Below are 24,732 nucleotides of genomic sequence, written 5' to 3' on the forward strand. Positions count from 1 at the left end.
AAGTAGAATACAATCTCAGACCTCACTCTTGTTCTAAGGAGGACAAAATGGGGCAATCAGGCTTCACTGTGAAGGACAGGTAAGATTTTAGCATAACTAGTGTAACGACTCTTTGGAGAAAAGAAACAACCACATAAAACTGCTTTTTTGCTTAACCTGCAGTGGTGTTACACTTAAATGTTTTACTGAGGATTATTAGGAATCCAGGAACCATTGCATACTCTGTGCTGGCTGGGTGAGGCCGATCATCAGTCTGACATCCCACATCAGCAAGAAGCCATCCTCATCACCACCAGAAGGAGCCCTGGCAATCTTCCCCCTAAGAAGCTGTCCTCCCCCAGGCAGGAGCCCAAGTGCTGCTCACAGCACAGCTGCTGCTCTGAGCCATGTGGCCGGGCAGCCCCTGGGGCACATGCAGCCAGCAAGGAGCATGCTCTGGCTATTTTTTATGTTCCAGACACAGCTTTTGACTAACATCCTGGAACAGTGTATTCCACAGGATGACGACGCACTAGGTGAAGTAGCATTTCCTTTTATTTGTTCTAAATTTACAAAGCAGTAATGTCATCCACTGACCTCTTGTTCTCATATAAAGGGAGAGCACAATAACAACGATCTGATTGCTTCTCAGCTAGGACAGAGGGGTGCCTTGATAGGAGTCAGAAAGAAAATAAATGTAATGGCAATACGAAGTCTTAGGATTTATTTATAATCTCATGGAGTTTTGGCTTGCCTGGGGACTGACACAACTCTGAGTGCTCCTGTGCTGAAACAGCTCTGAATTTTATCTCGATATGAGCAATTACGTAAACTAAAAGTGCTCATTCTTCCTAAAAAGGGGATATGAAAAACGAACATAACTTTTGGATCCCAAATGCTATTGAGCTCTCTGGGTGTGGCTCTCCAGATTTCGGTCCTTGCAGGAGCCGGGTGCCCACCCAATTGCAGCTGGGCCCACACAGTGACTTCACTGAGTCCTGATGCTGACAGCAAAGAGCTCCTTAACAGCCACGGAACAAAGCCTGCTCATCAGCTATCAGTCCTGTGAGCCATAGGGCAGTCAGGAATGTCAGTAAGGCCTACAGACATTTCCAGTCAGGAACAACTTCATTTACAAAACCTCTGATAAAGCCCTCAGCAAGCACTGCTGTGCAGAGGAGCTACTCAAGTCTGCCCAAGTTTTCAACAAGCCAGATAACTCAAAATTAAAAAAAAAAAACAAAACAAAACTAAGCGTGGCTTCTCCTCTGTCTTGAAATACTGATATTCCCCTGATGCTTATCCATAGCTACCCTCACCCCCACCATCCCCTCCCCAGCAGCGCATGCCCTGCAGCAGTCTGTTCATCTCGCCCCACACCCCATGTTGACCCACACGCTCCCATCCAAAACTAACACTGCTTTGTTACTGACATTTCAGACCAGGCCAGCTGGCAAACAACAGAGCCAACCCCCCAAATTTTCTCATTTTACATTCTAAAAACGGACTGGATGTCCCTGGATGTCCTTCCCCAGTGAACAGCTGTGAATAATTGGATTAGAAAGGCAGCTCAAAAAAAGACTGCTTATGTTAGACCCAAATTTTAAATAGAAATCTGCTATATTTCACCCTATTTCACTCCCTGGTGCTTTCCTGTCCTGAGCAACCCACCAGCTGGAGGACAATCCTCATCTCTGCTCTTGCTGCCATCAAAGGCAGCTTTGCCACCTCTGCCCACTTTTCCTTTGGCACTTGTTGGCTGCCCAGAAGCTTCTCAGCAAAGAAGCAACAGCCTGTCTCAGTGCACTGTTTGCTATCAGAGCGGTGTTGGTGAGTTCAGAAACCGCAAGAGACAGCAAGCCAAGCTCAGATCACAGTGCCCAAATGGCAGAGCTGGCTGGGGCTGTGCTGCAGGGGGAAGTGGTGGCGGGGGGGGCACCCAGCTCTGCTAAATATAGTTTTTCTGATGTGATACATTTCTCGGATGAGCTAAAAGTGGGTGCATGAGAACACCTGCTCACTCTGACTGCTTCCTTTTTACTCATATCCCGTTCAAATATAGTTTTGTGTTCGAAGGTGTTAGCTATAAATCCCCCAAAGAGATCCCAGATTATTCAAAACAGTTGATTTGGATACAGGGACAGCAGGAATTTCTGGAGCTCGGGCCAAGGAACTCAACTATAAAAATAAAACAGCTAAGAAAATGGTGCTGGTGCAAGCAAAAATTTCAGCTTGATCACACATGGCAAAAGCGGGGACAACAGCCAGCAGCTGCAACTAACTACTGCCTCTGCTTCTGTATCTTGGAGTAAACTCCAGGCATCCCATGAACACAAACACCACGAAGAGACTGGGTGAAGTTACAGTGAGGATGAGCAGCCATTTCACCCACTTCAGCTCCTGTTCAGGCAGCAGTGAACAGTAGCATATGTAAAAACACCTCACCTGTGCCCATCAGCAAGGTTCACAAACCAGCGAAGTCACCAGATGCACTGAATGTGACTGGGGTCAAAATGGGCTAAGTACATACATATAGACATTAACATATGTAGGAAGGGTCAACAGCATGACTCCTGTGCTTAATGATTTGCTGCATCCAATCTTAACTTCTGGATGAAATCATACAACCCACAGAGCTCTCTCTGGTGGGATGTCAAAGCACTGAGTAAGACAGGCTGGAAAGTGTAAGTTGAAACCCATGTAAAAAGTTATATGAATGAGGGTGAAAGTCCACACCACCATTTGCAAGTGCTAAGTAGAAAACACAAAAACACCACGTGAAAATCATATGAAAACCAAACAGATGAATGTGAAAAGCAAGCGCTGCCTCCCAAATAAATGCATTAGGTCAAAAAGAAGGCTGCATGGGGTTTTAGGCAACCTGGGGTAGTGGAAGGTGTCCCTCTCCATGGCAGCGGTAGGGACTGGCAGGACTCCAAGGTCACCTCCAACCTGAACCCTTCTGTCATTCTATGAAATGGAGAAGAAAGGAAAACGAAACGGTGAGTTTTTTGCTCCAACCAGTCCCTGACACGCAACATCTCAAAAGCCTACAACGCTGTTGTCAATTTTGATAGAATGAGAAGCTGAGTGTTAGGACAACAAAACTTGGTCAACATGATTTTAGCAGCTCTCTATTATTTGAAGACAGAAATAATATGAGTATCAGCCCTTTACATGCATGGGGGATGGAGGCTTGTCTTCCTCCACAGAGAGCATCTCTCTTCCCATCTGCAGTTCAGCCTTCACCCAGTTTTGCCAGTAAATTCAGTTCTGATAACTCACTGCTGAGGTGAGTTACAACTTCCTAGACCTAAGAATCACAACATGAACATGTATAATTCTCTTTCCTTGAGACCTGGATGCTACCCTGAAGGGGACAGAATTGTACTAACACTTCAGGAGCGCTTTTTTTTTTTGCATTATTAAGTTCATTTCTTGCAGCATGGACTTCACCTGCCAGGTGGCTCCATGCTATAAAGCCACCTTCTCCAAGCCCTGCCACAGGCTGCTGTGCTGCGCCTGCAGATAAAGCCCAGCTCATGCTGACACTCTGCCTGTGTTTTCTCCCAGTCCCTATCTATCCTGATGCAGCAGTGGGAAAGCAGACCAGACAGCAAGTTCCCTGGGAAAATGATCATCTCTCATACCAGGGTCACATTCCTACATGCTTCTGGAAACTCTGTTCCTAAACAAGGCACATTCCTGCTCTTGGCAATTGGTGAGAGGAGCACAGACAGATGGAGGTTTTAGGACTTCTGGAACCACTTAGTGGCTGTCAAAATCTATGCAAGAATAACACTGTCACTGATAGCAGGTACAAAATGCAGACAATCCTGGTAGTCCGTGCATACTAATCACAAGAGATCTACATGGATGACAAAGCACCAACTGGGAACCCATACGGCTGCCATGCCAAGTGCCAAAGCACCCCAGCACCAAGTGCCAGCTCCAATCCTCCCCTGCTCTCCTCTTCATGAAGCAGATGTACACATGCATCCTTATGTTCATCTGCTTCCTTCCTGCCAGGAACGATTCCCAAACACAACCATATTGCTCAAAGACAGCAGTGCACTTGGGAAGGATATTTTAAAGAAACCTTTCTGTTTGTCCAAACAGGAGCAGAGCCATGAGGAACAGAGGGGCAGTTCAGTGTTCCCCTGTGGTACAGCTGCTGGCTCAGTGGTCTCACACACATCAAGGCTGGCAGCCAGTAAATCACAGGACTGAGCAACAGAAGACCTTGCCTATGGTAGGAAAATGACCTGTTACTGACAGCCTACTGTTACTGGCAGCTCCTCACAACCCCAACCCTCTGCTGAGATGAAGAGGCTGGTAGCTAGCACAGAAGGAAAGGAATTATCTTAAGCAGCATGAGGAAGCCAGCAGCTCTGCACCCTGGGTTCACCACCCTGTGACCAGTCCTCTTACATGCACAGCAAAGGTGGAAGCATTGCAGGCACAGCAACCAGACAGAGCTCCTTCTGTCTGATAATTCACAAGCCTCTCCTTGCCCATCAAAACAGAGTAGGATGCATGCAGCAAGAAGTCTTTCTTCTACAGCATGTAAAAACCCACCACACGCTCAAGTGACCTCCGGTGTGCCAGAGTTTTTCTGCCTGTGACCCCACCTGCAAGGGGAGAAAGTGCTGGAATCTGCAGGCTTGTTCAGGGAACCAGAGAAAACCCCAGCCATGGCACAAAGGTTACACAGAGCAAACAGGCTATCAAATGCCTGCTCTCAGTGCTCAGGCACATGGACAGTAAGAGGCATTAACTTCAGAGCAGTGAACTTCCCTCCAAGGAACAGCTCTTCACAAGCAGCCTCCTTCACTTTCCAGCCCTCTATCTATCCCATCTCACAGCAAAGTTTATAACTCTCAGTCTGACCTCTTTCACTTGCAGCAGCAGCTTCTCTTTCAAAACTTCCTAGCAGATTGCTGAGCCATTCAGTAACAGACAGCAATCACCAGATCTCCCCACCCAGAGCAACTTCTTCCAGACTCTCTGACTCTCCTTCCGATGTGTCCTCCCTCAGATGTGTTTTTCTGCAGAACTGCTGTCTCTCCAGTGTGAGCAGCCTAATGACCAGTTCCTGCAGGAGGCTGGATTAGGAGTTCTAAGAATCCTTGACATGAAAGGATTTTATATGACTATTTTCACTGACTAACAGTGACTCAGAAGGGTCTGTTTACCAAAGGGCTTTTTCTCAAGCAGAAAAAACTGTTCTGAAGTTTGGATTACAAACAACTAAAATAGCAAAGTATTTTGAAATTGCGGTGGTTCTGATAGGAAATGGGGACTGAACTGCACTTAATTGAAAGGAGGGGGGGGGGGGGAAAGCAGAGTGATCCGAGGCATGGCAATGCACGGCTCCAGTCATATTTCAGTTGCTTGTAAAGGAAATTCTGACAGCTGCCAATATAAACAGATGAAGTGCACTAGCAGAGAGTGTACGATTTCTGAATGTGTGCACACATGGGTGTGGAACAGACAACAACCCCCAGCAAAGGCTGACTTGCCAGCAGGCACTGTAATTTTTTCCAATTTAGAAAAGACAGTTTAAAAAGACGAGGGAAAAACCATCTTCTCTGATCTTTCTCTTCTCCAAACCTTAACAAGGCAATCCAAGCCTGTGTAGGAAGGAATGGGGTGGGGAACCACCTCCTCCAGGACACCGGGTGACAGCCTGGTGTAACCAAGCACATCCATTAGGAAGTCTTTTTGCCCACTTCTGAGAGTGGACATGTACTCTCTAGGTCTCTCATTCCATGCTGGGGAGGAAGATGTAGCAGCAAAGCTAGAAGTCCAGTTACTCCCTGCAGTGTACATTTAAGGCCCACCTTTTTCAAAGTGTTGAGGTAAAACAGGGCAGTCTGGGGAACCTGAGCACACACCAAACCATATAGAATTCCCTGATCCCTATGAACTCAAGCTTCAAGTTCAAGCCTGATCGTCTGCAAGCAGCAACAGAAGTTCTTGTATTCCTTCTCCTTAAAAAAGTCACATGCTCTTTCTCAAAGCTTATATTTCAAACCAATACAAGTAACCTCTGATCCAGGTTCCTCCTATTTCTAGCTCATCTGGTTTCAAGTTCCTCTGCTTCAAGTTCTGTACTATACAAGCACACAGCTCCTGAATTCAGTGTGTGCAGCAGACCTGTGCTGTCTGACAGGCAGCCTCAAAAGCTCTATTCACTCCTTCAGCACCAAGTTCTGCAGAGAAGACTTCACTGCCTTCTCTGCAAAAAAGGACATAGCTGCACATTAAAAGCACTAACATGAACAATTTGATTTGAGACAAAATCACAGGAGAGACAAAGGTACTCTCACTTCATTGTAAAACAAGTCTGCAGCCATCAGCACACTCTCCCCATAAGGGAACACCTTCAGTACTTCTGTATTTTGTTGAACTCCAGCACTTTGCCCTGAGTTTTTAGGACAGGTTAATTACCCCCAGATGAAGATTTATGCTCTTTCTCTACAACATCAACAACTCCTGGGACAATACAGCAAAAGCATACAGTCTGAAAGAGAACAGTCACACAGAACTTTACAAGACAGGATCCAGAATCTTTGCTGCTGAATAAAGTCAATTCTAACTAACAAATTGGCAATAATAAAAATTGCAGCACACCTCAGGCTTCCATCCAGCTGAAGAATGATACCCACACTGCTTCTCCAAGGTGACAGTGTGCTCTCCATAGGAGCACCAGCAGCCCTCTGCTCCTCAACTTGCCACAACCCTCTCTGTCTCCAGTCATACAAGTGCTCTGAAGAAGAAGTATTGCCTTAATCTCAGCACTTCCTCTCTCCTTTGACATTGGTTAGGGTGAATCATCAGTTAATAAACAGCATTTCTTCACTGATAAGTGCAGCGTTTCCAATACTGCAGACGCATTTCCCTTTACACCAGTTCTGGAGAACTTCAGTATGTAGTCCAGATAGAAGAGATCACCGAACAGTGGAAACGTGCCACACACCTAATCCAAAGAATCTGAGCTCCTGTTCATCTCTTATGCTGGAACAGGTGCTATTTTTCTCAATGCTCTATCCAGAAAACTCAAGACTCCTGCTCTTACCTTTAATGTTCAATCTTCCTCTAAACTAGTGTCCAGAGCAGCCTACTCCCCCAGGAAGACGACTAACCAGATGGCTTGACATGCGATGGACAGGATTAGTCCCCTCTGTGGTCAGCCTGACCGAGCTGTGTTCCACTTGCCAACAGCTTATTAGCTGTCTGCTTAAGGAGGAGCTGGGATAAGTCTCCTTCTGCTGGCAGCAAAGCAGAGGGGCAGGCGCTGACTGTAATAATACGCTGTTTCCTGTCTGTAGCTGAGCTGAGAGGTACTTTCCAATAGAAAAGGCTTTGCAGGAGCACAGGAGTTCAAGCTCCACCTCTTCCACTGAAGAAACTTTAACTTATGTAGGAAGGGTCAACAGCATGACTCCTGTGCTTAATCATTTGTGTTTAATCTTAACTTCTGGAAGAAATCAAACGACCCACGTCTGAGCTCTCTCTGGTGGGATGTCAAAGCACTGAGTAAGACAGGCTGGAAAGTGTAAGTTGAAACCCATGTAAAAAGTTATATGAATGAGGGTGAAAGTCCACACCACCATTTGCAAGTGCTAAGTAGAAAACACAAAAACACCATGTGAAAATCATATGAAAACCAAACAGATGAACCTGAAAAGATCTAAGGGCTCTTCCTAGGCCCCCTCCTGTTTATAAGTGTCTTAATACTATTATTATTACTTATACTAGATCTTTTCCCCCCTTCAGTTACACATAAATCCTGCTCAAGCCAAGAAATGGTGAATGAACTGATAAGAACTCATTCCATCAGCTTTGCTCATCACTTTGGAAGCAGCAGAACCCATTCATTCGGCACCTTCTAGAAAAGAGCAGATCCTCAGCCAATGCACCAACCTGAGAAGTAAGGATTTGTTCACCACAGAAAGTTTTACAGAAGTGAGCTTATGGAGGTGGCCCAAAGTCCTTTCAAAGGCTGTTGAGCTACGGTGGCAAAATGTCTGCTTGGGCAACATACAATAAAGCAATCTGCCTCACCCGCACTTTATGGGCTTTGTATCAGAGAATGGGGGTGCTAGATAGTTTAGGCCCACAGGTAAAGCAGTCATTTGGAGAAAAGTATCTCCAAAAGACAGGTTTCTTGTCATCACCTAGAGAAAAAGCTATAGTGAGTTCAAAGTGTAGAATGCATCTTCAGATGTATTTTGTTTTCGTGCTCCCGGAGCACCTGCAAACAAAACATCAAGTTACTGTGAAACTACACCATGCAACTAAAAACAGTTCATGAAAACAGCTGACATCTCAGAGGAGAGACTCAGCCCACTGTGATCCCAAATCATCTGCTTCTTAGAGCTCAAAAGAAGCTCTGAGAGTACGGCTGGGCAAGCTCTGCTCAGAAGTTAGTGTCAGGCATTGAGCTCAGCCACTCACGCTGCTGACCTCCAATTTCACAAGGCATACAAGTGGAGACACACGGTGATGGTGAGCATTCAGGATGAAAGTTGACCACTCTCCTTGAAATAAATGTGTCTGAAGTACCAGGGCAATACACAGAACTCTTCCTGGAGTAATAAGAAAGGCTCTGCATTCCCTCAGGAGAACATGTTTTAAATCAGCGTGTCCCACCAAACTATGCCACAGATGAGAAGCTCTTCTTTCTGCATGAAACCAAAGGCATGGAGAACTCCCAGCCTCACTGTGTCTGGCCACTACTGAAGGGCTTCACAGAATGCAAAGAAGTTTTATGATGTTGGTGTAACAAAAACAGAGCCCCTTTCTGTTCTCAGTATGAAAAAATGGTGTCTGGAAGTTCAGACAAACGACTGGATAGTTTTAGCATTGCAAAATACTGCACTGCACTTATTCTTGCAAAATGGCAATCACCCTTTAGTGTCTAGAATGTCAGTAACCACTGCAGCCAAGTGCTGCACAGAGAAAACTACATCTGGTGCACGATGTGAACCAGCTAGAAGTGACCATTCGCTCAAAAGTTCACCGGGAATACAGCTGTGATGCCAGCACAAAGCTAAGGGTGCATGCCATAGTTATGCCTGGGTAGCACCATAGCAGATTCACTCTGAGGCATTGTGGAAGATAGCAGCTGTAGCAAAATCCTCTGGTGAGAGATCTGTACAGCAGGTACTGTGAGATTATACATGGAAAGAACCACTCATTAGAACTCAGACATCCACAAAGAATTAATTCTGTCTTATAATGACAGAGATGTGACAGAACAAGCAAATACTGCATCTACAATCCTCCTGAGAAGGGAGGCCTGCTGTGGGGCTACTATACGATTTGTTCCTAGAGGCTTCCTGCTAAATAACTGCAGCCACTGTGCCTGACCTAAAGGAACAATAGCTAAACATAAAGCTTTTCCTTACTCCTCTCAAGGGACGCAGCTGCACAACATCTTACACTCAGAGATGCTCTTAATCACATGTTCCCACAACATTTTATGGTCATGCATCCATACACTTTGGGTAGCAGTCCTGAAAACTGTCCTGATACAGCCTGTGCAAACAGGATATAAACACTGAAAGAACGACCGAGTAAACAACAGCAGAACCCGTATTATATGCTCTCCTTTTTAAAGGAAAAGGTCTGCATCCTAATACTCACTTTTCTCTCTCTCCTGCTGGCTGCCAGCAGTCCTATGTAGAAAGTTTACTAGCAACTTTATTTTTTAACTGTATTCTTTGTTGAATGAGGAACGTCACTCATGCAGCTCTCTCACAAAGCTGATCTACTCTCCAATGCCTTCACTTGTATCTTTCCATTTGAAGCAGAATCAAGAACTGACCAAGGAAAGTTTAAGAGACTGAAAAAAGAACAAGTAGTAGTGATGAAATTCCAACAACAAAAGCACAGTTTGGAGATCCAGAGTGTTTATGTAATGCAAATTGTTTTAGGGTAAAGGATAGGTAACCTGGACAACAGATACAGAACAAGCAGACAATTCCAAGTGTGAGCTTAGTCACCTTATGAACTAAATCAGATACCTCCTGCCTGGTAGAACCTCTACCTTAAGATGCATTTAAGATGCATGGACAGCAGATGAGTTTACTCACAAGTAAATCGGTTTTTCCTAAATCCAAAACTACCGGTCTTCCCTCGAAGAAAAAGAAAGACAGCCAAAACATATCCACCTCCAAAGTAACTTCTCTATTTTACAGCACTGACTGTTCAACGTTCCCACTTTAGGGCAAAAACTCATCAGTGAATCCCACTGATCTGAAACAGGAAAGAAAATGCCAAGAACTCTGCGTTTTAGACATGAACTAAGCTGGGAAGGTATGGGAGGGAAACAGAGTGCTCTCAAAACAAACAAACAAACAACAAAAAACAACCCAAGAGAAAATTGCAAGACTGCAAAGAATCTAATGGAGCAATGTGGCAGATCAATAGCAGTAACCTCCTGATTTTCCAAGCATTTTTACAGCGCATGGTAAACTGCAGTCAGGGTTCACTGAAAGGCATGGTAGACAGAACAGAAAGACACGAAGAGAGAAGAGACTTTTTCCTGTAGTTCACCTGAGCATACAGTGATCAGTTAGAGATAGTGCAAACTCTCTCTGCTGCTTGAATATTCAAATAATCTTTAAACTCTTTACCCCTTAGGAAAGGCAGGAACTGGCAGATAGTGACACTGTAGTCATGGAAGTTACTCCGCACTTCTGGACTCAGAAGGGGACAGTTTGAGAGCACACACACAGTATCTCTTCCTGTGCATAAATCCAGTCCTTCTGACAGAGACTACCTTTCTCTGAACTACAGGAATAAGCAAAAGCACATTTTTCTTAATCTGAAAAATCAGTCTTACATATGACAAAAGTGAAGCAAGACCCTAGAGAAAATGTATTATTGACAGGAAAATAACTTTACATTCTTGAAAACTATCTCCTACAGAAATTGCTGCAGAAGTCTTCTCTCTGTGCACATGCACTGACACCTGTTCAGTCTTTACTGTCAGATGCAGATGGCCATCCTACTTGTCCAATTATTGATGCAGAAAATGTTTCAAAAATATTTAATCCACAGATGGCACCATAGCTACTTTGCCCTGATACTACAAAGCAAAAAGTTATAGCTGCATGATGGAAATACCCTATGCTACACATGTCAGTTTAAGTTGTGGGTCACTACTGCAGAGCAAGCCACGCTGCTTAGTCTTGCTCACCAGCAGGATCAGTTTCATTGTCCACCTGGATTGCTCTATCCTTCATGCTGCCTTAGACCAATGTTGCTTCTTTTCTCCACTCCCTCCTCCCTTGTGAATCCACGGGAGGCTGTATGTTTCTCTCTATGCAACTTCTTTCTCTGTTTCTCCTTTTGCTTTCCTCTTTATGTAGCTTGCATTTATAAACACACATACATCCACATGCTAATAAAGTCAGCAAAAAAAGTTTACATATTTTCAGAGCTGAAGGGAAAAAATCCTTTAGCAAAACTTCCAGTTTAAACATCCCCTCACCCTGAACTCCCTCAGCATAACACATTTTTCTGTCCCACAGTGTATATGGATTCTATCAAACTCTCCTAGCTTATAGGTAAGAGCTTGAATGCAGAAGTTCAGCATCATATGTAGCAACTTGAAGTACTTCCCATGCGCACGGAGATGAATTATGGCTGCTGAAAGGAAAAAGAAGTCTAGGTAGTTTTTTTTATAAGTAAATAGGCTGTGAAGTTTGTTCAGATGTTTTTAAATTGTGCAAAAGAGAACGGAAGTGACTGAAAGATGTAGGAAGAATGGAAAATAATGTGACAGTCTTACTGTGAAGCTGTTGTTGACGTTCTTAGTGCTGGATTCTGCCACACTGGCATCTGTCAGATCCACCTCATCAAAAATAATGGACTGGAAAGAAAAAATTGAAACCCTCAATGAATCAGTGAATCCAATGTATAAGCAACAGACTGTACGTCTGCCTAGTACACTCCATCAGAGCCTTGCATGATTCAAAGAGAAGGCCCAGTACGAGCAGAATCCTGGCTCCATACAGCAGTGCTCACATTTGCCTGTCTTCAGTCAGTGAAACCAGTGACTTGATTTTTATTAGGGGACTACTTAGGAAAATTCAGTAAATAAACCAAAAAACATTGTAGGCTTAATTCTAGTGAAAGGAGTCAGAACAGTATGTAGAGAACTATCAACATACTAAAGCAGATGCATGGCTGCCCTCTGATCGTGTGATAAGTTCTTGCCTTCCTTTTCCCCTTCATTTCCTCCTTTCATTCATGTCCTCTCCCTTCTACTTCATTTTCTATAGATTCACTGCCCATTTTCCAGTAAAATGCACTAATGGGGGAACAAAAGGTATTGCAAGTCTACGTGATGCTTTACTTAAACCTCTGGGAGATGAAAGTGTGAGGTGAAACACAGGGAGCTTCCAGTAGCTGCAAAACCTGAAGACAGGTGCTTTCAGGGCACATGCACTCTTCTCATGGTCCGCCTCCCAGACTCATACACTGACTTTCTTCCCATGGAACAAAATGTATTTTCAACACCTTACCTTAGCAGTCTTTGCATAGTAGAGCGTTCGTCCTCGCAGCTTAAAATATCGTCTCTTCCAGCGCTGAAAGGAGCTGGTCTGTTTCATCAGCATTCCCTCTTTGATGACAGTCTACAAAACAAGAAGAGGACAGAGGTGAAGCCCACGTTTTACTTTCCAGAAGTTTTTACATTCTCCCCATACATACCAACAGAGACCACAGCTTGAGACCAATAATCTTAGTGCCCTCTGCTGGAAGTGCTTAACAAATTCATTCATATAAACAAGAGGAACTGATCAAGATCAAACCATCCCAACACACAACCCACACGGGGTGGGGCTTGATCTTTGTCTCCGGCACTATCACTATACCAACACAGATAAGTCACTTATGACTGAACTAGCATTGCAAAGTCTAACAATGACTCGGGGGCCATAACAGTTAAACTCACTGAGGTCAGATTTCAGGTGCAGGTAATCGTGCCTTTCATCTAATTGATATTTCATTACAAGCACAGCATCTCTGCCCCTGTCTCCAGTTCTGCTTTGTGATATCATCTGCATCTACCTGGTCAGGAGCTGGCAAGCTGCAGGCACACAGGATGGAGTGAAACTGGAGTGAAGGAGCTGCATCCAACCTCAGTGCTTGGTGTTCTTCAGACAGCCTTGGCTCTGCCTCAGCACACTCTGGCTGCCTGCCATTTCCCAGGGCTGCAGTGCCAAAACTGTCTACGCACATGGCTTTTTTTTTTTTTTTCCTTTCTTTTTTTACTGCTTTATAACTAGATTGTCATACCAGCATGCACAGTCCCATATGCTCACTCACATACTACACATACATGGGGGTAAGTATTTAATCCACATGCACTTCATTCTACTTTGTCAAATACATCTGATTCATTTGCTGAGGACAGATTTGGAATACCAATAGTTACAACCAAACAGCCTCAAAAACTGCAGCTTGGAGAGGCAAAGAGCAGAAAAGCCAGAGCTGAGGGTTCAGCCCCAAGTTACTGATGGGAGGTACTGCCTCAGTGCTGTGTGGCACCATGGGAACCCATCTCCCTCCCCAAGAAACAGCCCCTGGAACCCACTTCAAACTGAGAGATCTGAATGTGATAGACACCCAGTCAGAGCGCAGGAAACAAATGGTCCAGCAATCTTGTAAGACAGGTTATTCTGTATCTTGATGCCAGGAAAATTACACCATTCCAACAAACCCAAGGTCTCCAACCAGCTCAGGTTTGTCACACAGTTAGGTCAACCGACGAGCAACAATTAATTCACCACACAGCACTGCACGTCCACTGCCAGGCTACTACAGAGCACAAAATAAATACTCTTGCTAATCCAAAGGGTTTACACTGTTATAGAAATCCTTTCCAGGGCACTAAACTTGTTTTTAAAATGCTATATATATTTCTAATGTGGGTCTTTCCTTTTTGAAACAGCTGCAAATTTTAATACTTTCCACACGCACCGGCCCTTGCCAAGCTCAGAGTTTCCTCAAAAAGCACTTGGAAGAAAGTGCTGACTCTAAGGAGAAACATCCGCCTGCCGACACGACTGCTCTCCTGCTGAACGGGGCCGTCCCCAGATTGCAGGGCCTGCAGCACAGGCTGGAGAGGAGCGGGCTCTGTGGGATGCTGGACTCAGCAGCCTCCGCTGCCCTCCTGCACTGAGCTGAAAACAAGGGCAGAGAGAGAGCAAAATGTACAACCAAAGGCTGAGCTCATGTCTCCCACATATGCTCTTGCACCTCCAAAGGGTGCTCGGCTCCTGCTGTCACTGGTACTGCAGGGATAGGGCTGTGGGAACACGCTGCACGCAGCCATAAGGCATCTGGCAATGCCTTTAGTGTTCAAAGTGTTTTTAAGCACTGCAGAGATGCTCAGAACCAAGATTTTAAGCTAATTTGGGACTCCATATTACCACACAGAGAGTCGGAAGCTCAGCCACGATCTTAATCTGAAGCTTCAGCATAACAGAAAATGGAAATCAAAGGCTGACCCAACAGCACCCTCACTGCAAGGACGCTGACCAGACCAGAACTAAGAAACCAAGACAGGTACATTCATCCCAGGGACTTTTCACAAGACACCCCACAAGTCATTCACACTCCCCATGCCCCCACATGCCATGCAGGACATCAGCACTGCCCAACTGTACATGTACTGCATGGTGTACAGCTACCAGGTGAGCTCCCGAGCACCGGGCTCAGAGACAGCAACTGCACCCTGGCTGCTCTGCTACACACATTGCACACCTCTGCAGTTTGCCTCAGCCTTAAGGCTACAGGGAAGGGAACGGAAAAATGGCAAGAGATCATTCCAGATTAAAACGTAAACATGGAGGGATCTCTTTGCATTCCTTGGCCAAAGCACATATCATTAAAAAAACGAGACAGAGAAAGCAGCCACTGAATTCTGCAAAGCGCTGAACCGAAGGCAGAAAGGAATGGGGAAGACTCTCAGGATGCAAAGCCAGAAGATAGCAAGTCAGGCAGTAGCGTGAGCAAAAATAGCAGCTTGCAAGAGATGTCAGACCTTTGCTGCTCTGCTTATTCACAGACATTCTTGCACTGGGGTCAGCCAGAAAGAGCCCCACTCTCCTGCCCGGCCCAGCAGATCTGCGACGCGCAGTGCAGCGTGCCCTGGGCTCCCAGTGCTGCTGCTCCTCCAGCTGCAGGGCTCACTCACCTCTGCACAAGCCGTGCATTCCTCCATGCCTCATTTAAACAGCATCCTCTCTTTTTTTTTTTTTTTTTTTTTCCAACCAAAAGGCAACAATTCCGGAGGTCACTTCGCCCCTCCCTAACCAGCGGTGTGTGTCACTGCACAGCCCCTATCTATAGCAAAGCTGTTGCATGTTGCAAAGACCTCAGACATGAAAGGCCGGTGAGCAGCGGCTCTCACACACGCTGCTCAGATACAGCCTGGGTTCCGAGCTGCCCAGCTTCGCACGAGCTGCTCTTCTATTTATAGGCACGCCGCTCGCTAAGAGTTTGGTGGGTTTGGGCGGAAAGGGCTGGAGATAAGATCAAGATGACTTTATGAAATGATTCAGACATCACTGCCTTTCTCCTCCTCTGTTCTAATTTTACAGCCAAAGGACTTGCTGCTTGCAGAGGAATGCGGCTGAACAGAATGAGCTGGGGAGAGGGCCTGGCAGCAGGGTGATGGCTGAAATGAAAGGGGAGAGAGAGCTACTGCTGCTCACAGCCCCGCTGCAACACTTATCTGAAGATCTCCTTAGATCAGACTAGGAGCCACGCAGCTCACTGAGATTACAACAGAATTACTTCTTCCATACAGGAAAAAAAAAAGAATTGAAGCCATTTTTAATGTCCATTTAAGTTGGATCCTATGGGAAAAACTACTGCTCTGAATCATGATGAGGTGGGAGTAGGAGCCCATCCTATCAAGATGAACGTAGGGCCCTGATAGAGCTGCTGCCATCCAGCTGCATGTCTCTCCCTGGTGTCCCATGGGTGGTGTGCCATGGGTGGACAACACTGTGACAAATGCATGTCTTCCTGGAGCAACCTGCAGTGATGTGCTGCTGGCTTCACCAGTGACCCCTTCGTCACAGCACAGGATGGCATGAAAAAGATTGCTACACAAATGTAAAGCAACAGTCAGTGCACAGGGCAGGGTCTTCAGCATCTCTGCAAAGAACACGACTTGACAGCTGGAAGGCCTAAGAAATTTCTGGCATTTCATTATTTATCAGTGGCCTTGAAGAAAAGCAACTTCCTGCAGACAAAAATTCATCCCACCACAAGCAGCACAACCCCTTGTCCCCATATCACTGATCCCCATGTAAACATGAGAAATAGGATGTCCTTCAGATCTGTCTTGCCAAAACGGGTTCAGAGGTGTGGCCTAGCCCCGAGCTCACAACACAGCAGCTTTGCCACTGCTCTTGTGGGGATGGTTTCAGAGGGCTCCAGGGCCCAGTTTGTCCTCATACAGCCCTGCAAAGCAAGAGACGAGCAGTAGGCATGCACAAAGCCAGTCAGACACGCTTTTGTTTCTTGCAGCATCGCTTGTCTGAGGTGCCTGTGCAACCCATAGCCCACATCAGAGGTCCCAGAGTCAGCCTACACAGATGAAATGTTTCTTACCCAAATAATGAGTAGTTCTAGTAAAAATAGCAATCACATCGTGCCTCAGCTGCTCGCTGGGTTACTCCTGTTTCTCCTGCACACAGTAGGCCCACACTGCCAAGCAGAGGAGCAGCCTGAGCCTCCAGTCACTGGCAGCAGGCTCACACCCCAACGCCAGCCCCCTGCTCAGGCCCAGCAGCACAGTGCAGCTGACTGCACAGCTGGGTCATGGCATGTTCTCAGGGGCAGCTGCTCAGGGTAGCACATGGTCCAGGCTCCACAGATCCAGAGAGACAGGGAAATGCAAGGATCACAAAGATGGTCAGGGCTTGGAGCATCTCCCTTCCGAGGGAAGTCTGAGAGACCTGGGATTGCTGAGCCTGGAGAAGGCTGAGAAAGGATCTGATCAATGCTTATAAATATCTGAAGGGCAGAAAATAACCACACAAGAGCACATTCAAAGCTATCTAAGCAGCAAGAATCCTACATACCAAAGTTGTCAGCATCTGGATTGCTCTGTTGGCCATATGTCTTCAGAGCATTAAGAACCGTGGGATGCAGATTGTTTTGATTTGTGTACCCTGCAGAACCATGAGGTGGGTGCTGATGCCAAACAACAAATAGCAAGCTAAAGAAGCAGAGCACAGGAAGGAGAGAGCCAAATAACCAGGCGTGTGCAGAGCTCACAGGCTCTCTCTGCATACACCCACCAAAGGACCGTGCACCAACTCTGGGCAAGTGGGGCACTTCAGCAACATCAAGGTGCTCTTGGTGTGCCGAGGCAAGCTGGGATCCAGAGTGGACAATCCTATAAGGCTCCCTGAGGTCATCAGTACAGAACGGGTAATTATGTACAAATACAGAAAATCCAACAATGTGGCTATGGGAATAAATCTAACCAAGCCTAAAGAATAAGACATGAGAGGTCAAAAGGCTGGGGGTTAACAAGCTAATCCGAGAGCAACATCCTTCCAGCAGACAGTGGTCACACCCTGGAAATTAACTCCAGGAAGCACAGAGGGGGAAATCTGGTTCAGTAAAGCAATCCTGAGTACGGGACACAAAGATCTGTAGCACAGCTCAGTGCTGTGGGTGCTCAGTCCTGCTTGTCAATTCTGCATTAAAGGCACCAGATCTTGCACAAGTGAAAAATGCACTACCACCTCCTATGAAAAGGATGAGATATTAGGTGCACTCACTGCAACAAAAACACTTCAGAAAAAGGGAAAAAAAAAGAAAATCAGAGGTCAGCCACAAGAACCAAATGCAAAAACAGAAGTGAGGGCTGGGAGCCTGCTGCGCAGTGACAGAAGCCATGCTCATGTTGATGAGGGGCTGTCTGGGCCCCCAGCACACAGTACCTCTGTTTTTTATTAACCTGTGTGCTATTCACTGGGAAGCCCCATGCCAGGCTGCAGCACAGACCTCAGCACAACCATGGAGGAGCAGGAGATGCCCCATCCCTGAAGGTGATGGTGATGGGCACTGGCACCAGAAACGTAGCATAATTCTTGGGATCATGAGTGAAAAACAGGAGTCTTTATCCAGGCAGGCTGCAGTTAGAACCAGCATGGCACTGGCAAACAGAAGGCTCAAACACCTCATTCTTCACCAGTTAGCTCTGCAGCTGGTGGACATGGAATAGGGTCTTTGAAGCATCTCCTTTCAATGTCATGTTCCAGCTGCTGCTACTGTGAACAGTTCTCCTCTGTAAGCACTCCACTCTATGAGCAGAGATAACCACAGCAAGGAAAAGCAACAGGTTTAAAAGTTACCCGAAAACTTTGGAACAGGTTAAAATTTTAAAGGGTACTGATTAAACATGAACTTCATACACTGAAGGACAAATATAAAAAAATACACTGTTACTTTTTTCTGCCCTCTTAAATGACACATACAGAACTACATCCCTCCCCACACTGCCATCCCATCCTTTCCATCCTGCAGACTGCTGAGGAGGGAAAAGGCAGCAGAAAGGACAGGTCTGGGAAGTGCAGGATGTGGGAAAGCAAAAGCCTCACCTGGAGGAAGAGAACCAAATCCCAGCAGCGGGGGGCACAGGAGCAGCCCTCGTGTGTCCACAGCAGGGCAGTGCTGGCAGAGCAGGGCCAGACTCTGCACCTTCCATTCCAACTGGGCTTCCAGGAGGACTGCACCGCTAAGAGCAGAGAGCAGCTCTTGGCCCCCAGCCACTTAATTAATACTTAGGGTATCACAGGATTTATTTTTATCTCATCTGTAACAATTGTCGTTATCAGATTTTCCATATTTATGTATTAAACAACCTATGCTTTTAAGTTTTTTTTTCCCTCATCCATCCAACATGGCTTTTAAAGGATACTCCAAAGTTTTTCATTTGTTTTTCCACTTTCCCTGTTTTAACGTCCTGCAGATACCTTTGACCAATGCCAAGACATTGCAGTGAGCACCAGCAACAACAGGGGAGAGGGGTGCAGCCCTCGGAACACCACTTTAACTGTGAGCTGAGCAGAAGAGAAGGCTCTGGCACGCATTCCAGCAAGGCTGACTTTTAATAAAAGATCAGAATAGATCTTTTCTCATTTCTCTCCAGGACCAGTAGTGTGCCACCCCACTGCCTTTCCCATAAGGTGCATGCACCCACTCTGGGTGGGGGAAATGGAGATGGTGTCACCACTCCCCATCAGAACGTGACATGGCTGAACTGATTGCAACTCACGAGACTCAAATACGTGTCTGATGCAAACATTATGCAGTCAAGATGGTGTTTCCTTTTTATTTATTAAAAAAAAAAAAAAAAAAAGCAAACCACAACATGAAAATAGTTAGCAGATGTAAAGCTTGTCCAAGCGTGACGAAAAGAGAAGATTTCCCCCCAAACCGAAAGGCCTGTTGGCACATTAGCTGATCACCAGCACAGCCAGGCAGGTCCTCCTGCATGCACTGCTGCTGCAGGCGGGCAGCACGGCCACAGCACGTGGGTGCAGTCAGCTCACAGTGAGCCTGCAGGGCCACCTCCTCCATCAGGGGACAGCTGCACCCATTCTTAGCACAAGCAGAACCACATAGGGACAAAGGGGAATGGTTTTAAACTGAGACAGGAGAGGTTTAGGTTGGATATTAGGAGGAAGTTTTTCACCCAGAGGGTGGTGAGGCACTGGAACAGGTTGCCCAAGGAGCTGTGGATGCCCCATCCCTGCAGGCATTCAAGGCCAGGCTGGATGTGGCTCTGGGCAGCCTGGGCTGCTGGTTGGTGACCCTGCACATAGCAGGGGGTTGGAACGAGATGAGCATTGTGGCCCTTTTCAACCCAGGCCATTTTGTGATTCTATGAAAGTCAAAATCCTTGCAATAAAAAATACTTATTTTGTCTCTAATTTTGTTTGAAGGAACAGCTACCAGTCTCACAGCACGGTTTGTGCAATGCACTCATTGGTAAATCTATGTTCTCAAAACACGCAAGAGTTTTATGTGAGCCCTTTAGTTCCTGGAACCTGAGCTATAGTTAGAAGGAGAAAAGCTACAAGCGCGTGTGGTTTTGTGCTTTGTTTTGTTTTTAGAAAGGAAGTAACAGCTGTTGCTTTCACATGGCATCCAAAAATCTCCAGCAGCGAAGCAAACTGACAGTGCAGCAATGGCAGTGTGGTGCTGGGAGGTTTCCCAAGCAGTGGAGCCTAAAGAGCATGCAAAGCATAGCACAGATGAAGGGGCACAGGCATTCTTACAGCAGTGTACCATCACCTCAAATCCCACCCTTCTCAGCACCCAGTGGAGAAGAGGCCTGCTGGTGGTGTTAGCCTGAGGACATCCGTACCCTCGCACCTGTGCCACGGACAGAAGTTGAATTAAGCCATAAATCCCTAAAAATGCCCTCCTCATCTGTGGCTCATCTCTTTCACATTGTCACTCTAGTGAAACGCATCATTTCTTATCATAATACTGATTTCAGTGCTTGTGTAGAACCAGCAAATGGCTCTGTTTCCCCACTCATTTCATCTGAGCAAATCTTTAAATATTTGCCCTTTTATTTATGTTTTAAATAAAAACACTTCTTCACCTAGGAAGAGGACGTTCCTATCCATGAGACCATTCATTCAAGGAGAAAAAAGTGAGTTTCCTTCAGGTGCTCACATGCCTGCTGTGTCTGAGAGCACAGCTCAGCCTGCACACCAAGGTGGGGAAACACTTCGCCCCCTCCCATTGCATTTTGTTGCCCACACACATCAGAGCTGCTCAGCAGAGAGCCCTGGCACAGAGATCCATCCACACAACAGCCAGTGTGGCACAGAGATTGGAGCCCCAGCAGACAGGCACAGTGAGCACATTTATCCTGCTTTTCAGTGTAAATGAACCTGACATCTCCGCTACCGGAGCGCGACAGCTTCCAAGAGCCAAGCGAGCCTGGAGAGCTGCTCGCTGTTTGCAACTCTGTTGAAATATATACTGCAAACTTGCCTTAAAAAGATCAAGGTACTGATAAATGGTTATAAAGCCTAAAAAAAAAAAAAAAAGGAAAAGTTGCTCATAAAAGCAAACAGAAGTCAGACTGATAGTCTAAACAAAAGCTCCTCCTGATGCCACCCAAGGACGCCACTGAAATCCTGTCTGGTAAACAAACCGAAACCTCGCATGCCCAAATCACACCAAGCCGATGAATGAGAAAAAAGACCTATCCATCCTTCCTCTGCTTGCTGAGCTTCATAATATGATGCTCACAATGAAAGATCAAGTGCTAAAGGAGGAAGGGCACGGTGCTGCCGGACCTGCAGAGCACAGCACTCCCCATTCACAGCCACACCTTGCAGGGCTGCTGCTGCTCGTGGTGCTCCATCTCCTTGCTAGCTCACCACTGAGACCACGCAATCCCTGGGCTGGCTGAGTCCCCAGCACTGCTTGCAAGCAAGAATTTGGGGCTCCTGATGCCACAAGTAGCACTCTTCCCTGTTTTATTTTGCCTCCTCCCACCACAGAAGGCCTCTCAGCTGCCCAGCAGTTCCTCCAGCTCCAGCAGGGCATGCCTGGAGCCGAGAGGGGCTGGAACACCACAATGCTGGTACAAGTCTGACAGGTCCCAAAATGGCTGATGAAGCACTCTGTGCTGCCTGCTTCTTTGGCAGCCAGCGCAATGGCAGTCCCCCTGTGAGCTACACTTTATCATACCAGCGTTCTTTTCCATCTCCAGAATAATCACGACGAGGCTGATAATGCACTTCTCTTCCTATCTTCTGCTCTTCCTCTAAAATTCTTTCTAGCTAAAAAATAAAGCAGCGCATTAAGCACTACACCTGACTTTGAACACTGAGCTTCCTGCTCGCCCTACTCCTGCTCCACACTTCACAAGGGCTGGACCACTCAGCACCCGGACATCAGCCAGGAGCTGCCCCAGCCTCTGCTCAGCACTCACTGCACCTCTACACCCACACAGTTTGCTGTATTGCTGCACCAACATATTTCAGAAGAACACACCTGGGCTCTGAAGCAAGTTCAGCAAAGTGCTGTGATCCTGTCAGCAAGCAGCTGTATTGTACAGTTCTTCTTGAGAAAGCAGAGGACGGGACCAATGAAGCATGATCAGACTGCTTGCAACCAACCCTGACAAGTAAACTCAGAGGAACTCATGGCTGCAGCAGGTTTCACACCTGAGTTCTGATAACAGTAAACTTTTATTGTGATTTTAACTGTGTGCACAAACATGGTCTTCAGCTAACTGCAGCAGATTTGGTTAGATGCAACTCACACCCTCAGGGCACAGTAAAAGCCTGCCCACAGCTCTGGCTGTCACTGACAGACCTGTCCAACAGCTCCTGCAGCTCACAGCAGTCAGTGGACAAATTAAAAATGAGGTCCGCCATTAAAGAAGAAGAGACGTCCTCAAGGTCTCATCAGAGCAATGAGTACCCAAGAAGTTGTCTTTGCTCCCTGCCCTCGGGGCAAGGAAAAGCTCCACGTGCAGCAGAGCACAGAAAAGGCGATGATGACATAAAAAGCCATCAACAAGCATCAGAATAAATCCATCCCTGGTATCATAATACCTGGGCTTACTTAGCAAATGTGACACTGTTTAGTGGAAGGTCTGCAGATTAACACGAGGGAGGTTTAACAGCTGTAGACAATATCTGTTTATAATCCTTGTTCTTAGCGTGTTTACGTTCACGTAGTTCAAGTGGCTGATTTAGGCTCTTTCCAGCCATGCTGACGCAGGAAGTGACGTAAAACAGGGCAATGATTAAGTAAGAAGATGGGGACGTGCTCTGCTTTATTCAAACAAAAGTAAAATTCAGTGCACCTTTCGCCTCAGCATCTTTAACAGCCTGCCAGAAGCACGAGTTCCTGCTCTGAGAAAGCCACAGACACCACATTGGTCAGTAAGGGGCACAAGGCAGATGGGCATCCTTCCTCCCTGCTGGCGTGAGACACCTGCCCCAAGTGGTATAAATGCCAATATGTGTTTTAAATTAGAGCAGACCAGCCAGCAGGAAAAAGTCCTTATGAATATACCTCAGACGCTGCATCACACAGAGATATTCACTCTCCTTTGCTACAGATGCAAGATAAACATCAGGAGCACCAAGCAGCCTCTTGCACCCACACAGCGCCAGCTCCAGCTCCAGAGCAAAAAGTAACTAACCTGGTGTTTGTAAACAGAAATGCATCCCATGAAATCCAAAGGTTACACTGGGATTCAACAGCTACAAAGAAAAATCATGCAGCTACAGTAAAAATAGTTCAGACCAGGGCAACTCCCTGTGGGTGGTTCCCAGCCTAAGACTGGAGGAAATCTTCACATCTTCTTTTATGCTATGCAGAGAAACTACAACTACTGCTCCTACCAGAGAGCAAAATACTGACAGTGCCCCTAAAAAGGGCAGAATTGTTCCAGAACGGGCTGCAGAAGGATAAAGCCTTACAGGGCTAAGGAGAGCAGAAAGACTGCTCCCTGACCAGGGAGGTGAAGGCAGGCAGAAAAAGCTGCAAGTGAGGCAAACCTGCCATGAGACCAGCGCTTGTCCAGCCAGGAGGTGAAGCAGCATCTCTACAAGGCGACAGAAAGGAAGGAGAGCGGAGCACAAGACGGGAAAAGACAAAGATGAGAAACGCAGAGGGAGGCACGCAACGAGCGCAGGGGACAGCGTTAGGGGCTGCACCTTCCAGAGCACGCAGCTGTGGCTATGGGACAACTCGCAGCAAGCCAGAGGGGCAGAAAGAGTAACGGAGGAAGGCGTGTGGGCTCCGTGCTGGGCCAACGGGGGGCAGCCGGGGGGTCGTAAGGGGCTCCCGCAGGAACGCTCGGAGCGCGGCTGCACGGACGGCTGGGGAGGCCGCGGGCAGAGGCGGGAGGGGCGGCTGCGGAGGTCCTCCTCAGAGCCGTGACGGGCGGCCGAGGCGGCGTCCGGGTCCTCGGGGGCGGCGCGGGGCGCTCGGCGGGTCCGCGAGGGGCGGGCCGGGGGCACGCGGCTGAGGGAGGGGGGAGGACCGCGAGTGAGGGAGGGGGAGGCGGCGGCGCTGAGGAGACGCGGAGGCAGCGCCGGCCACAGCGCTGCAGGAGCCCGAGGCCCTGCCCGCGGCCCCCGCCCGCCTCACGCACCTTCTGGCGGATCTGCCCGGACGTGGAGACTTTGCGGATGAGTTTCTGCGGCGAGCCCGGCTCCTGCTCCGGCTCGCTGTCCGACGACTCGTCCGCCGCGGCGCTGGCGGCGGCGGCGACCGCCCCGGCCTGGGGCTGCAGGGCACCCGCCGCCGCCATGCTGCACCGTGCGGGGCGGCGCGGCCGGAGCCCACCCCCCCGCCGCCCGCCTCCCTCCTCCTGCAGCGCCCCCTGGCGGAGACGATGGAAAGCGCTGAGGAGGCGCCGCCCGCTCGAATCTGCTGGGCGCCCCCAGCCGGGCTCCCGCCGCCTCTCCCTGTGGTGGAGTCGTGAGAGAGCGCGGGAAGAGCGGGTGCTCCGCAGCGCAAAATTAATCATACGAATAGCGGAGCGTTGGTTAGAAAGGCCTTCCGCTTACTCTAACCCTCCCCTCACAACCAAAGCTTGAGAACGGCTTCAGCAGCAGAGGCACGGGGCTGGGCACGAAGCAGATTGCCTCCTGTGCTCTCAGCACAGGCGAGGCAGCTGTGACAGACGCTGCCAGGCGGAGCTGTGGGGGC

The 24,732-nt window shown here is 47.5% G+C and overlaps 1 protein-coding gene across 8 annotated transcripts in view; it reads right to left on the reverse strand.

Moving 5' to 3' along the window:
* DGKD (diacylglycerol kinase delta) overlaps positions 1-24,344 on the reverse strand; it is a 56,080-nt gene extending 31,736 nt beyond the window's left edge. For 2 of the 8 annotated variants that reach the window (XM_090146992.1, XM_031604979.2), the window contains exons 1-3: positions 24,173-24,344; positions 12,522-12,632; positions 11,786-11,866 (exon numbers count right to left, since the gene is read on the reverse strand). In XM_090146992.1, the coding sequence (XP_090003118.1) occupies positions 11,786-11,866; positions 12,522-12,632; positions 24,173-24,331 (351 nt within the window). In that variant the 5' untranslated portion in view covers positions 24,332-24,344. The other 6 variants (XM_090146987.1, XM_090146988.1, XM_090146986.1 and 3 more) reach the window with 6 other exon arrangements.
* Positions 24,345-24,732: the final 388 nt, after the last annotated feature.

Source organism: Phasianus colchicus, chromosome 10 (assembly GCF_987193195.1).
Source record: "Phasianus colchicus chromosome 10, bPhaCol1.hap1.1, whole genome shotgun sequence".
Classification (NCBI taxonomy): Eukaryota; Metazoa; Chordata; class Aves; order Galliformes; family Phasianidae; genus Phasianus; species Phasianus colchicus.